General features: G+C 49.6%; 1 protein-coding gene across 6 annotated transcripts in view; it reads left to right on the top strand.

Annotated features, from left to right (window-relative positions):
• The first annotated feature begins 1973 nt into the window (after positions 1–1973).
• The window catches only part of TDRD9 (tudor domain containing 9), a 561182-nt gene continuing 546910 nt past the window's right edge, over positions 1974–16245 (top strand). For 5 of the 6 annotated variants that reach the window (XM_063947439.1, XM_063947438.1, XM_063947442.1 and 2 more), the window contains exon 1: positions 1975–2243. In XM_063947439.1, the coding sequence (XP_063803509.1) occupies positions 2098–2243 (146 nt within the window). In that variant the 5' untranslated portion in view covers positions 1975–2097. Of the gene's footprint in view, positions 2244–16245 lie in introns of all 6 variants that reach the window. The other variant, XM_063947441.1, reaches the window with a different exon arrangement.

Here is a 16245-nt window from a genome sequence, read left to right as displayed (position 1 = left end):
CAGTGTCTATCATTCACTCTGTCAGCCACAGCAGCAGCGCATATACAAATATAACCCCCCCCCCCACCACTGATACACATTAAGGGAACATTGGAGTAGAAACCTAGCGATGGTGTGTAAACATTGGATCCTCACCACTGGCGTATCTATAATGGGTGCAAAGTGTGCGGTGCACACGTGTCTCTGAGTCCAGGGGAGCCCACACACCGCACACCCTGCACCCATTTTTTTTATACTCACCTTTGCATCGGCTTGGTGCTAGCTACACGGCAGCAAAAATCATTCTGAAAATGGCTATTTTCCAGTGACTTGCGCATGCGCAATAGAGCTGTCCCCGGGAACGTGCCAGAGTCTACTGTGCCGCCGGAGAGGAGGGGGCCCAATTCGGGTCTGCACACAGGCCCCCTCCTCTCTTAAAGCGCCTTTGATCCTCATCATTGCAGGGTTAAACATTGACCATCGAAACCATTTGACTAATAGTTCCGATGAAACGTCAAATTCCCATCCCTAAATACCCATACCTCCCAACTGTCCCGAATACAGCGGGACAGTCCTGCTAATTGGACACTGTCCCACCCGTGGGCCGCAGTGTCTTGCGGGCAGGGAGGCGGGGCAGTTGGGAGAGCCAGTGATCACCGCTACTCTGCTCTGGAAAGCAGCAGGTGATCACTGAATAGATACACGGTATCTATCAGAGCAGGAGGTGGAGCCGGTGGCAGCCCAGTCGCTCAGGAAGTGCTGGGCATGCCACCAAAATGACGAAAACAGTGGTCGAGGCGCTAGGCCCCACCCCCTTTCTGGCGGCTTGTCCCGACCACACACACTCAAAAGTTGGGAGGTATGCATACTATTCCTTTAAATTAGGCCACTCATGAACTACCCACGTTCGGTGTCTGCATACCTCCCAACTTTGTGAACGAAGGAAGCGGGACTCCGGCTCAGCGTAGCGCTCGCCAGAAAAAGGGGGCAGGGCCTCAGTAAAGGGGGCACGGCTTCACGGTAATGCTGCAATTGCAAGCCACGCCCCCATTTCCCGTCACTATCTGGGCATAGCCAGCGGTTTGTGAGCTACTGGTCATGCCCCCAGTTCCTCTTGTCTCCATGAATAGACGCTGTGCGCTAAGCAGCGCGAGTGACAGGAGCCTCCCAAAGGTCCCCCCCCGCCACAGCACGGGACACTGCGGCCCCGCGGGTGGGACAGCGTGACAGTCCCCCCAAAAAGGGGACTATCCCGAGAAAATCGGGACAGTTGTCAGGTATGTGGCTGGTTACACCAGGTGAAATGAAGACTTTATGTCAGCCAGCCACAGAACCTGTAGAATTCATGAGTGTCCTGGCTTAAAGGTATAGGGGTCTATTCATGAAGCAGTGAAATATGTGGAGAAGTCAGCCAGTGGAGAAGTTGCCCATGGCAACCAATCAGCTGCTACGTTTATTTTGATAGAACGCACTTTATAAATGTTACCTCAACACTGATTGGTTGCCATGGGCAACTTCTCCACTGGCTCACTTCTCCACTCTTTTCACTGCTTTATGAATAAACCCCATAGTATGGTAAGCCTAGTTAAGTAGTTATATAACTACTAGTAGAGCACATGGAGACACCAATTCACGCAATGCAGAAGCTATTGTATTTATTGTTTAATCTAATACTGGTGCCCTTATTTATCAATGGTTGATAAATTTCACTGTGAGTGATAAATTGCACTAGCCAATCAGCTCCTAACTTCCATGTCACAGGCTGGGTTTGAAAAATGACAGGAGCAGATTGGATGGTGCAATTTATCACTCACGGTGTTTAACACTCATTGATAAATAAAGGCACAATTTGATGTTCCCTCAGTGGCTACTAAATTATGTTTCCCAACGAAATAATTTCCTCTCAGGTTACTACAAGGTCACAGACCATGTGTATGTACACTTATAACTACGGAGAGTAAATGAATCTGAGATGACGCTTCCAGAGAGGCACTGCGCAGACGCATCCTAGCACCGTCCCAGGGCGCCATGGTACTACACCGCGTAAGGTAGCCTCACGTGACGCTTCCCGCCGCCATCAGGTAGCCAGACTCCGTACGGGAGGGACGCGGCGTAGCCATGCTGAAGAAACTCACCGTGGAGCAGATCGCCGATTGGTTTACCATCGGTAAGGAGGTGTCCGATGTGAAGATCCTGGGCACCTGGTCCGATCCCAGGCGTCAGCCGGCGGTCCAAGAGGGAGAGGAGAGCTCCAAGTCTAAGCGGTAGGTTCCTGGACCTGGGCGGGAGCCGCTGCATAGTAGGCCCTGGATAATGTCCTTGCTCCGGGAGAGCCTGCAGCACTGCAATGATCTGTGGGTCATGGGGGTATGAGGAACCCAGCCGGATCAGTGCCCACTGGGCCCTAGGCAAGTAACCTGGGTTGCCTAATGGAAGAGTCTGCTCTGTGTTCCCTTAAGGGTGGCCATCCACATAGGCCCTAGGCAAGTAACCTAGGTTGCCTAATGGAAGATCCTGCTCTGTGTTCCCTTAAGGGTGGCCATCCACATCTGATGCAGCCAATGTTTGCCACCATCAAATGGTTTGGAAGGGATAACCTTCCCATGCTAATATTCTGCTCCCATGGGTCTCTGTGGTCAGTGTGCCAAGTGGTTTCCGGAATGTCATGTATACGACGGAGAATAACCATCTCCTGGTTCCGTGCCGGACTTCTGATGTCCATTCCTAGTGTGACATTATTTGCATATAAATTGGAGTATGTTTAAGGCTCTGGTGTGTGTCATGATGAAGTCACCCGACAGTGGCGTCATGAGGTGGGTGCGGGGGGTGCGGCCCGCACCCAGGTGTCAACCTTTCATGGGGTGACACCAAATAGAGCCGCACACTCACACCGGCACTGGCACCCTCATCAGCACATCCTCACACAGAGACTCGTCCGCGGCGGTGTCCACTCCCACCCTTTCTTGGCACCAATCGCCGAAATCATGCCCGCACCCCTGCAAGCTAGTTTAAAAACCAGCTACACACCTGCCGCGGCCGGGTCTGCCCGATGCGCACACAGCGTGATGACATCATCATCCACGCCAGTGCTGCTTGCGATGCAGGGAAGTGGAAGGAGACTGTGAGCTGCCTGCAGCCACTGCGTTACTAGAGGGAGGTCCTGTTCTGCAGTAAAGTGCGCTTGACTGTCAAGTCCTCTGCGCTCACTCCCTGGCTGGCTGCCAGTCGTTTTAGCTGGCCAGTTAAGTAAGGTATGTTTGAAAAGTGTGATGAAAAGTTAGCATTTACACTAAAAAAGAAAAATACACTGTCACTTAATTATATGTATATATATATATAGACCGACAATTCTGCTACATACAGCGGCACTCGGAGACTTGGTAAAGTGGCAAAAAGGTGCTTTACTAAATCATAATGACAATTTGCATTGATTTAGTAAAAGCACCTTTTTGCCACTTTACCAAGTCTCCGAGTGCCGCTGTATGTAGCAGAATTGTCGGTCTAAATGTTTTTCCAGATGGCACCGGAGCATATTACCATCTGTTAGGTGAGTGCCGATCCGTTCACAGAAACTATATATATATATATATATATATATATATATATTTATTTTACATGGATTATATTGAAAAAAGTACCATTTATTTGTACAAAATAAATTGTTAATTTATTTTATTTATTTTTTTAGTATGTTTTTAATCTCAGTTACTGGTATCCAAATCTAGATGTGTTCTAGAAAGTTGCCTGCGATCATATGGGTGCGCAGACACGAGGGTGCCGCTCCGGACTACCCCCCCCCCCCCCTCCGCCCCATTATGGTCTACTCCCTCACCCCCGCCCTCCAGCCCAGGACATAGACTGCTTACCTGGCGGCCCAGGTGAGCAGTCTTATGTCCCAGGGCAAGGGGTGGAGGAGGTAGTCCTTTACCTGGCGGAGGAGGGAAGTCTGGAGCGGCACCCCCATGTCGGCATCTGCATACGCCTATGCCTGCAATGTGTATGCATCGCAGGCTGTGTATCCCAGGAGAGCATACCATAGCGCCACACAGAAACCTCCTCAAATGCGGACGCAGGCAGCAGGAGAATGATGCTCCAGCTGCCCATAATTGTAAGGGGGAGCAAGTGGATGGGAATATGCAGGGGTAGTGGAAAGCAATGCTCCTGCTACCCGTAGTTATTGCAGTAATGTTCGGGTCGCTTGCAGGTGTGTGCGTATGCACACACCTATGACTACTTGCATATCAATGGATTTTGTTAGTTGCGGGAGGCTGAGGCATGCTGTGATGCGTCAGCACCAGGATAATACCTCTTTCAAACCACCTGAGGCGGGCTGCACCCAGGAACCCCGACGTCGCGGTCTGCATCCCGGCATATTGCCGGGTTGGTGACGTCAGCAGTGAAGCGGCAGGGGCAGTGCTTGGAGATCACATAATCTTCACGCGCCGCCCATACACACACAGTGAATGGGAAACGGGTCGCATCGAGCCGGGTTGAATACGAGTTCAACCCTGCTCACTACCAGGGTTGAAATATCAGTTTGCTTGACTGTATATTTCCCCTGGCACCTCTCAGACCGCACATGAACACGAGTTATGCGCGCTCATCTTCCAATAACTCGTGTTCATAGTTGGCGGTCTGAAAGGGGTATTATCTCCCTCCCGCAGCAAGAGTGTAAGAGGACACATCTGTAAGTGCGAGTCTGCAAATGCATTTTTTGTGTAATGAAACAGACTTCCGCATGAATGTGCATACTTGAAGGTGGCCATACATCAGAAAGATAAATCGCATGTGATCATCACATGCGATTTCCCTTGAACTCCCCAGAAGCTCCCCGGCAGTCCTGGACTCGCGATATCGTACACAAGCGCTCATTAGCACTCATGACGTACTCACGATTGATCGCTAGTGATCTAACTATGTGCACCTCATCACATGTGACATTGACAGATCTTACCTGCAGCACATAAGATCTGAAAACCCTATTTACAACCCGCGGGAGCGTGCCTCAGATCGTAATTGTAAGTAGAATACTTATAATGTGGTATAATTACTTGCAATACATCTGTCCAATGTGTCGAAATCACACCAAAAAGGCTCTAGTCGTTTTGATGTATGGGCACCTTAAGAAATGTGAGATCCAATTAAAAATGCCAAATTGCAGTACTCGCAGTGTTAAGTTGCAAATTTTCTCAAAAATTTGACTTGGTAGAAGTGAATAATCTAGCCCAGTGGTTCTCAAACTTTTTTGAAGCACGGTGCCATAGAGTATCAGAATTTTTTTCATGGCACCCCTACACCAGACGTTTCTAATTGAGAAATTTAGAAAGGAATATTACATTAAGTAAATTGTGTTTATATGTCATCCTTAGGTTCAATTGTTTGGTGAGGGACAAGATTCTCTTCTGTTTGTCACATATTGTATTATTGGCAGCCACCTGCACTGGTTTTGCCTAAAACATTGACCATAAATAATTTTAATTGGTCCTGGACCACCAATCCAAGGCACCCATGCAAGTGTCCTGAGGAACCCCAGGGTGCCACAGCACACAGTTTGAGCACCACTGATCTAGGAGGGACTTTCCGTAGAGTAAATTTGACTTTAAACATGTGGTAATAAAGTATATGGCTATTTCACATTTTATTATTATAGATAAAATGATTTATTTTTTTTAGTTTCTTACATAGCGCAGCATATTCCATTGCACTTTACAGTTGGAAACAACAGTGATAAGACAAATCGGGTAATAACAGACAGACAGACATAGAGGGAGGAAGGCCCTGCTCGCAAGCTTACAATCTATAGGGAAATACAAGTGTCATATATAATTTACATTAATCAGCACAGTCTCCTTGTGTGTCCTAGTCCCATTGGGGTTGATTCAATTCGGCAACAGATGAATAGCGACGGGAATTAGCTCCCGACGCTATTCAATTCAGCTAAAGTTAAGTCGGCGAATGCCCGTTCTCGCCGACTTAACAGGTAGTTTTGTCGGGAGAACGGGCATTCTCCGACTTAACTACCCGCGGCGATGCTGATTCCCGGCAAAATCAGCCTCGCGCCGGCCATGCGGCAGCACCTTTGTCGGTTTTCCTCTCTCACCCCCCGGGGGTGAGAGAAGAATTCCCGACAATTGCGGGTAACTAGTAGCTGAATTGAATAGCGTTGGGAGCTAATTCCCAGCGCTATACACCTGTTGCCGAATTGAATCGACCACATTGTACGCCGTATACAGCTTCAGTCACTACTACTGCAGTGCCAGTGATATACAAGAATTATGATTTACAAGTAAAACTAGTACAAAAACATTACTAAGGGTTCCGTGAGGTGTGATATGGAAGGAGGTCCATGGGGGTGACACCATGAGATACCATACCGGGTGACACCAACCCTAGTGACGCCTCTGCACCCGATGTCCCACTTGCGAACTGTCCGGAATAGAAATGTACGACTGATTTTATCCGTAACCATAAAACCATGCAAGGGGTGTAGATTTCAGATGTGGCCCATTAAAGGTATAGCGTCTGTGTAGGTTTTTGTCGGCGCTGAGGGAAAAAGTGCCGTGTGCCCACCTGCAATGTGGGCAAATTTGCCAAAAAGCAGTAAGAAACCAACCAGGTGCACCTAATGCCCACCAAACCAGATGTATCCAACTCCTACAGATGCTGCCTTCTTAGTTTGCCAGTCCGTACAATAGGTCTGTTTGTGGGTTTGCCTCTTCTAAATGATGCTAAGATAGTCTTATATTTGATGTTAGTACATGTCCTTGTTTGAGGGTAGATCTTGGCTCAATGCATGTTTTTATTGGCTTTCGGTTTGATAAGTAAATAAATTAGGTGTACCTTTATTATACCATAGCTACAGTAGATCAGTTCTTCTGTCCTCAAGAAGGAACAGGCAAGGTTTTAAGGATATATCCATGTTTGAGCATTAAATCAGAATAACTCTGGCCCAAATTCAATCACCTGTGCTGAAGCATGGGTATACTTTACAAAAGAGAAAGTAGGTCAGATGGGTGCGTTTATGCAGTTAAGGGCAGGTATATCAGAGAAAGTACAAATACAGTAAATAATTATAACGTTCCTTTGTGGTATATGTCTCCTATGGCGCTCCGTGGATTTTCCCGGCATATAAACACTCAGCAATCCATGACATACTGTATTGGCACACGATTAGTAGCAGTGTTAACTTCAGCGTAGTAGTAGTGTAATCCAAAATAACAATTAATTTCTCTAACGTCCTAAGTGGATGCTGGGGACTCCGTAAGGACCATGGGGAATAGCGGCTCCGCAGGAGACTGGGCACATCTAAAGAAAGCTTTAGGACTAACTGGTGTGCACTGGCTCCTCCCCCTATGACCCTCCTCCAAGCCTCAGTTAGATTTCTGTGCCCGACGAGAAGGGTGCACACTAGGGGCTCTCCTGAGCTTCTTAGTGAAAGTTTTAGTTTAGGTTTGTTATTTTCAGTGAGACCTGCTGGCAACAGGCTCACTGCATCGTGGGACTAAGGGGAGAAGAAGCGAACTCACCTGCGTGCAGAGTGGATTGGGCTTCTTGGCTACTGGACATTAGCTCCAGAGGGACGATCACAGGTTCAGCCTGGATGGGTCCCGGAGCCGCGCCGCCGGCCCCCTTACAGAGCCAGAAGAGCGAAGAGGTCCGGAGAAAGCGGCGGCAGAAGACGTTCCTGTCTTCAAATAAGGTAGCGCACAGCACTGCAGCTGTGCGCCATTGCTCTCAGCACACTTCACACTCCGGTCACCGAGGGTGCAGGGCGCTGGGGGGGAGCGCCCTGAGACGCAATAAAAACGATATAAAAACCTTATATGGCTAAAAAAAATGCATCCCATATAGCTCCTGGGCTATATGGATGCATTTATCCCCTGCCAGTTTCCTGAAAAAAGCGGGAGAAAAGGCCGCCGTGAAGGGGGCGGAGCCTTTCTCCTCAGCACACAAGCGCCATTTTCCCTCACAGCTCCGTTGGAGGGAAGCTCCCTGGCTCTCCCCTGCAGTCACTACACTACAGAAAGGGTTAAAAAAGAGAGGGGGGCACTAATTAGGCGCAGTATTAACTATACAGCAGCTATAAGGGGAAAAACACTTATATAAGGTTATCCCTGTATATATATAGCGCTCTGGTGTGTGCTGGCAAACTCTCCCTCTGTCTCCCCAAAGGGCTAGTGGGGTCCTGTCCTCTATCAGAGCATTCCCTGTGTGTGTGCTGTGTGTCGGTACGTTTGTGTCGACATGTATGAGGAGAAAAATGATGTGGAGACGGAGCAGAGTGTCTGTAACAGTGATGTCACCACCTAGGGGGTCGACACCTGAGTGGATGTACTGTTGAAAATTACGTGACAGTGTCAGCTCTGTATAAAAAAACAGTGGTTGACATGAGACAGCCGGCTACTCAGCTTGTGCCTGTCCAGACGTCTCATAGGCCGTCAGGGGCTTTAAAGCGCCCGTTACCTCAGATGGCAGATACAGACGCCGACACGGATACTGACTCCTGTGTCGACGGTGAAGAGACAACCGTGATTTCCAGTAGGGCCACACGTTACATGATTAAGACAATGGAAAATGTTTTATACATTTCTGATAATACGAGTACCACCAAAAAGGGGTATTATGTTCGGTGAGGGAAAAACTACCTGTAGTTTTCCTGAATCTGAGAAATAAAATGTGTGATGATGCGTGGGTTTCCCCCCGATAACAATTGATAATTTCTTAAAAAGTATTTGCTGTATATCCTTTCCCGCCAGAGGTTAGGGTGCGTTGGGAAACACCCCCTAGGGGGGATAAGGCGCTCACACGCCTGTAAGAACAAGGGCTCTACCCTCTCATGAGATGGCCGCCCTTAAGGATCCTGCTGATAGAAAGCAGGAGGGTATCCAAAAATGTATTCACACACATACTCGTGTTATACTGCACCCAGCAATCGCCTCAGCCTGGAGGTGCAGTGCTGGGTTGGCATGGTCGGATTCCCTGACTGGAAATATTGATATCCTGGATAAGGATAGTATATTATTGCCTATAGAGCATTTAAAAGATGCATTTCTATATATGCAGGATGCACAGCGGAATAATTGCCGACTGGCATCAAGTATAAGTGCGTTGTCCAATTCTACCAGTAAAATGGTCAGGTGATGCGGATTCCAAACGGCATTTGGAAGTATTGCCTTTGAAAGGGGACATTTGGGGTCAGTCTTTTAGACCTGGTGGCCATGGCAACAACTGGGAAATCCACGTTTGTACCCCAGGTCGCCTCTCAAAATAAGACGCCGTATTATCAGGCGCAGTCCTTTGTTGGCAAGCGGACAAAAGGTTCCTCTTTTCTGCTCGTGACAGAGGGGGAGGTAAAAAGGCTGAAGAGATTACCCAGTTCCCAGGAACAGAAATCCTTCCCGCCTCTGCAAAGCCCTCAGTATGACGCTAGGGCCTTACAAGCTCAGGCACGGTGGGGGCCCGTTCTCAGTGAATTTCAGTGCGTAGTGGGCTCACTCGCAAGTAGACCCCTGGATCCTTCAGGTAATATCTCAAGGGTACATATTGAAATTCGAGACGTCTCCCCCTCGCCGTTTCCAAAGGTCGGCTTTACCGACGTCTCCCTCTGACAGGGAGGCAGTTTTGGAAGCCATTCACAAGCTGTATTCCCAGCAGGTGATAATCAAGGTACCCCTCCTGCAACAGGGAACGGGGTATTATTCCACACTATTGTGGTACCGAAGCCAGACGGCTCGGTGAGACCGATTCTAAATCAAAAATCTTTGAACACTTACATACAAAGGTTCATATTCAAGATTGAGTCACTCAGAGCAGTGATTGCGAACCTGGAAGAAGGGGACTACATGATGTCTCGGGACATCAAGGATGCTTACCTTCATGTCAAAATTTACCCTTCTCACCAAGGGTACCTCAGGTTATGGTACAGAACTGTCACTATCAGTTCAGACGCTGCCGTAGGGATGGTCCACGACACCCCGGGTCTTTACCAAGGTAATGGCCGAAATGATATCCCTTCGAAGGAAGGGAATTTTAGTTATCCCTTACTTGGACGATTCCCTGATAAGGGTAAGATCCAGGGAACAGTTGGAAGTCGGTGTAGCACTATCTCAGGTAGTGCTGAGGCAGCACGATTGGATTCTCAATATTCCAAAATCGCAGCTGGTTCCGACGACTTGTCTTCTGTTTCCTAGGGATGTTCCTGGACACAGTCCAGAAAAAAGGTGTTTCTCCCGGAAGAGAAAGCCAGGGAGTTATCCGAGCTAGTCAGGAACCTCCTAAAATCGAACCAAGTCTCAGTGCATCAATGCACAAGGGTTCTGGGTAAAAATGGTGGCTTCCTACGAAGCAATCCCATTCGTTAGATTTCACGCAAGAACTTTCCAGTGGAACCTACTGGACAAATGGTCCGGGTCGCATTTTCAGATGCATCAGCGGATAACCCTGTCACCAAGGACAAGGGTATCCATCCTGTGGTGGTTGCAGAGTGCTCATCTTCTAGAGGGCCGCAGATTCGGCATTCAGGACTGGGTCCTGGTGACCACGGATGCCAGCCTGCGAGGCTGGGGAGCAGTCACACAGGGAAGGAATATCCAGGGCTTAGGGTCAAGCCGGGATACATCACTTCACATAAATATCCTGAAGCTAAGGGCCATTTACAATGCTCTAAGCTTAGCAAGACCTCTGCTTCAAGGTCAGCCGGTATTGATCCAGTCGGACAACATCATGGCAGTCACCCACGTAAACAGACAGGGTGGCACAAGAAGCAGGAGGGCAATGGCAGAAGCTGCAGGGATTCTTCGCTGGGCGGAAAATCATGTGATAGCACTGTCAACAGTATTCATTCCGGGAGTGGACAACTGGGAAACAGACTTCCTCAGCACGACCTCCACCCGGGAGAGTGGGGACTTCACCCAGAAGTCGTCCACATGTTTAAAAAACTCGACAGGTATTGCGCCAGGTCAAGAGACCCTCAGGCAATAGTTGTAGACGCTCTGGTAACACCGTGGGTGTACCAGTCAGTGTAGGTGTTCCCTCCTCTGCCTCTCATACCCAAGGTACTGAGATAGCACTATATTCGTGGCTCCGGATTGGCCAAGAAGGACTTGGTAACCGGAACTTCAAGAGATGCTCACGGAGGATCCGTGGCCTCTACCTCTAAGAAGGGACCTGCTCCAGCAAGGACCCTGTCTGTTCCAAGACTTACCGCGGCTGCGTTTGACGGCATGGCGGTTGAACGCCGGATCCTGAAGGAAAAAAGGCATTCCGGATGAAGTCATCCCTATCCTGATCAAAGCCAGGAAGGATGTAACCGCAAAAACATTATCACCGCAATTGGCGAAAATATGTTGCGTGGTGCGAGGCCAGTAAGGCCCGACGGAGGAAATTCAACTGGGTCGATTCCTACATTTCCTGCAAACAGGAGTGTCTATGGGCCTGAAATTGGGGTCCATTAAGGTTCAAATTTCGGCCCTGTCAATTTTCTTCCAAAAAGAACTAGCTTCAGTCCCTGAAGTTCAGACGTTTGTAAAAGGGGTACTGCATATACAGCCTCCTTTTGTGCCTCCAGTGGCACTTTGGGATCTCAATGTAGTTTTTGGTTCCAAAAGTCACATTGGTTTGAACCACTTAAATCTGTGGAGTTAAAATATCTCACATGGAAAGTGGTCATGCTGTTGGCCCTGGCCTGGGCCAGGCGCGTGTCAGAATTGGCGGCTTTATCCTGAAAAAGCCCTTATCTGATTTTCCATTCGGACAGGGCGGAATTGAGGACTCGTCCTCAGTTTCTCCCTAAGGTGGTTTCAGCGTCTCACCTGAACCAACCTATTGGTGGTGCCTGCGGCTACTAGGGACTTGGAGGCCTCCAAGTTGTTAGACGTTGTCAGTGCCCTGAAAATATGTTTCCAGGACGGCTGGAGTCAGGAAATCTGACTCGCTGTTTATCCTGTGTGCACCCAACAAGCTGGGTGCTCCTGCTTCTAAGCAGACTATTGCTCGTTGGATTGTAGTACAATTCAGCTTGCACATTCTGTGGCAGGCCTGCCACAGCCAAAAATCTGTAAATGCCCACTCCACAAGGAAGGTGGGCTTATCTTGGGCGGCTGCCCGAGGGGTCTCGGCTTTACAACTTTGCCGAGCAGCTACTTGGTCAGGAGCAAATACGTTTGTAAAATTCTACAAAATTGATATCCTGGCTGAGGAGGACCTGGAGTTCTCTCATTTGGTGCTGCAGAGTCATCCGCACTCTCCCGCCCGTTTGGGAGCTTTGGTATAATCCCCATGGTCCTTACGGAGTCCCCAGCATCCACTTAGGACGTTAGAGAAAATAAGAATTTACTTACCGATAATTCTATTTCTCATAGTCCGTAGTGGATGCTGGGCGCCCATCCCAAGTGCGGATTGTCTGCAATACTTGTACATAGTTATTGTTACAAAAATCGGGTTATTATTGTTGTGAGCCATCTTTCAGAGGCTCCTCTGTTATCATGCTGTTAACTGGGTTCAGATCACAGGTTATACGGTGTGATTGGTGTGGCTGGTATGAGTCTTACCCGGGATTCAAAATCCTTCCTTATTGTGTACGCTCGTCCGGGCACAGTATCCTAACTGAGGCTTGGAGGAGGGTCATAGGGGGAGGAGCCAGTGCACACCAGTTAGTCCTAAAGCTTTCTTTAGATGTGCCCAGTGTCCTGCGGAGCCGCTATTCCCCATGGTCCTTACGGAGTCCCCAGCATCCACTACGGACTATGAGAAATAGAATTATCGGTAAGTAAATTCTTATTTTTTCCATATCCCATACATTAGCTTGAGGGATATTTCTCAATCCATTACATATGGATATACTTAACACCTGGATTATTGTTGTGCCCTGGGCACCGAGGTTGAGAAGCACTGGAAGGTTATCCTTTTACGGGCTTGCGCACATCTGGATTGTGGTTTACTAGACCCTGTGCATTGTAGATAACAAGAGAAGCCCAATGCATACTCTTAAGTGGTGTGAATGAGACCTTGCATAAATGTCTAATGAAGTGGACCTGTTGCTTGCGCAGTTAACACATCTGAGTTCTCCCCAGAAAATGTTACCAACCGGGTGGGGCCTTCGTGCAAAATAGGGGCGTGGCCACCCAGTAAAGCCCCATATTGCACATTCAGTGATCACGCTGAGCCCAAAAAAAAGTGGGTCCCAGGGACCCCTCACTTTTAAAAATTGGGGTCCTACCGGTTCTGTTCTGGGTCCCATCGGAATTAAGGTTTTTATTAATATTAATCTTATTTGGACACTACAGAAGTGTTGCAAGGTGGGGGAATGGGGTGACAGTGCTGCTGGGCTGTGTAACATGCAGTACACTCTGCCCCAGAGCTTTAACTAGATATTTTGGTGCCCTTTGGCAGAAAGTGAATTGGAGCTCCACCTGCCAGAATAGAAACTACAGGCGGTGCGCGCCGCAGGCGCGCGCAAAAATTTACGGGCATGGCTTCATGGGGAAGGGGCGTGACCACATAATAGTGCCAATTCACATTACACCACACTGTAGCCCCGCTTATACACATTGCACCAGGTAGAATCTCCTATATACACTGCGCCAGGTAGAGCACGTTATATACACTGCGCCAGGTAGAGCACGTTATACACACTGCGCCAGGTAGAGCACGTTATACACACTGCGCCAGGTAGAGCACGTTATACACACTGCGCCAGGTAGAGCACGTTATACACACTGCGCCAGGTAGAGCACGTTATACACACTGCGCCAGGTAGAGCACGTTATACACACTGCGCCAGGTAGAGCACGTTATACACACTGCGCCAGGTAGAGCACGTTATACACACTGCGCCAGGTAGAGCACGTTATACACACTGCGCCAGGTAGAGCACGTTATACACACTGCGCCAGGTAGAGCACGTTATACACACTGCGCCAGGTAGAGCACGTTATACACACTGCGCCAGGTAGAGCACGTTATACACACTGCGCCAGGTAGAGCACGTTATACACACTGCGCCAGGTAGAGCACGTTATACACACTGCGCCAGGTAGAGCACGCCGTTATACACATTGCGTCAGGTAGAGCACGCCGTTATACACATTGCGTCAGGTAGAGCACGCCGTTATACACATTGCGCCAGGTAGAGCACGTACCTTCCGCACCACCAGGGCCCTGTGCTGTCACCGCTGTTTCCGTCAGGTAAAAGAAGTGAGAAGAAGTTTGAGGGGGGGGGGGGGGGGGGGGGCACCTCGGGAACTGGCTCCCCTGTCACAGGCCCGCTAGCTGGGCGTCCGTAGGGATGCTGGGGATACCTGATGGTAATGGTGCAGCCCGCTCTTCTCACGGCAGCAGTATGGTGGCAGAGCACGGCAGGGGCTGGAGGTGAGGTTCCCGGCCGGTCACCGCTGCTCTCCTTCACACAGATCGCGGGAGAGCACACGGGAGGCAGATATCGGGTTGGGAGGGAGCTGCAGTTCACGGTCTTGGCGAGTCACCGCTCGCCCGCAGCACAGCGTACAGCAGCCGCAGAGCCGTCTTCTCTCTCTGTCCGGCCCCCGTGTGAAGCCACTGCACGTGACCAGGAGGGGGCACCGCCAGACTGCCAGTGGTAAGGCTCCACCTCCGCTCTGTACGGGCAAGAAGCGCCGTCGCCGTCAATTTACAAGGAGTTGGCTGCAGCGGAGCGCGTCCCCCGGGACCCTCACATTTTTGAAAAGTGAGTCCCCGCCTTCAGATCCGGGTAAAATACGCGCTATAGCGCGTATTTGCGAACACTGCACATTATGCCCACACAGTACGGCCACTTATTGTACCTTATGCCCAAACAGTGTGACCCCTTATTGCACATTATGCCAGCATAGTATTGCCCCTTATACAGTACAGCACCACCACACCATGGTAGATGCTCGATCAGGATACATACATCAAGTAACCAGTTGGCATTGCCAGCCTGCAGAGTGCAAGCCAGCCTGCAGAGTGCAAACCCACAAATGGCCCATGCAATATGCAACTGAACAGTTGAAAGTTATCTTACCCTAAGGTGGGGGACATTGCTAGCTTTGACACACTATCAGGTTAGCTTTAAGGTCCACATGGAACTTATGTCTCCTTCCAGCTTACTAATATGGCTGAAGAGCACCTTGTACTGGAGGGTGAGGTAGTACCTCAGGCTGTTCTCCACCTGTAGGACAGTGCCAAGGTCCCTCTTCTGCTGGTAATCCGGTCTGAAGGTCGACACTGTCTAGGTCGACTAGGTCGGCACTGTCTAGGTCGGCACTGTCTAGGTCGGCACTGTCTAGGTCGGCACTGTCTAGGTCGGCACTGTCTAGGTCGGCACTGTCTAGGTCGGCACTGTCTAGGTCGACAGTCACTAGGTCGACAGTCACTAGGTCGACAGTCACTAGGTCGACAGTCACTAGGTCGACAGTCACTAGGTCGACAGTCACTAGGTCGACAGTCACTAGGTCGACAGTCACTAGGTCGACAGTCACTAGGTCGACAGTCACTAGGTCGACATGTTCTAGGTCAAAAGGTCGACATGACTTTTTCACTTTTTTATTTTACTTTTTCATACTTAACGATCCACGTGGACTACGATTGGAACGGTAATCTAGCTTGCCCGAAATATGGCGAGCAGACACGGTGCACTAATTGGACTTCCCGGTCACTGTACGGAGAAAACGACACCAAAAAAACATGAAAAACTCATGTCGACCTTTTGAACTGTCGACCTAGAACCCCTGATGACTTTCCAACCCTGTCGACCTAGTGCCTGTCGACCTATAGTGGTCGACTCAAACATTGTCGACCTAGAAACTGTCGATGCAATAATCCACACTCCTTCTGCTGAGTCCGCACCAGCTTGCTGCTGAGCTCTGCCACCTGGGCATGGTCCACTCCAAACTCAGCAGCCAGTTGCCCCAGCCCTCTCCACCTTCTCCAGGGCCCATAGCACTGGATGAAGTGCAAACACTACAGTTAAGAGGGTGGGGGATCTTCTCCTTAGTCTCGTAGGGCGGTAGAGGGGGCACAGACTTGCTCAAGAGCTTCTCCGTGGCTGTGGGCGACGAGCTAACCTTCCTGCACAAGAGGTTAGCAGAAGACTAGGGAGAGCGCTGGAAGGGTGGCATCAACCCCTGCCTGCAGTGCGCTACAGCTGCGATTCCCTGCAGCAGGTGCGTTAGTCGCATGATATAGGATATGAGCCAATGGAGTTACCCCACAAGAGTCAGGGACCTGCGTTGAGAGCGAGGGTGGTCTGATGTCGGGGCAGCCAATCGC

The sequence above is a fragment of the Pseudophryne corroboree genome, chromosome 12, assembly GCF_028390025.1.
Source record: "Pseudophryne corroboree isolate aPseCor3 chromosome 12, aPseCor3.hap2, whole genome shotgun sequence".
Taxonomy (NCBI): domain Eukaryota; kingdom Metazoa; phylum Chordata; class Amphibia; order Anura; family Myobatrachidae; genus Pseudophryne; species Pseudophryne corroboree.
The sequence above is the reverse complement of the archived record's forward strand: the minus strand, read 5'-3'. Positions and strand labels throughout refer to the sequence as shown.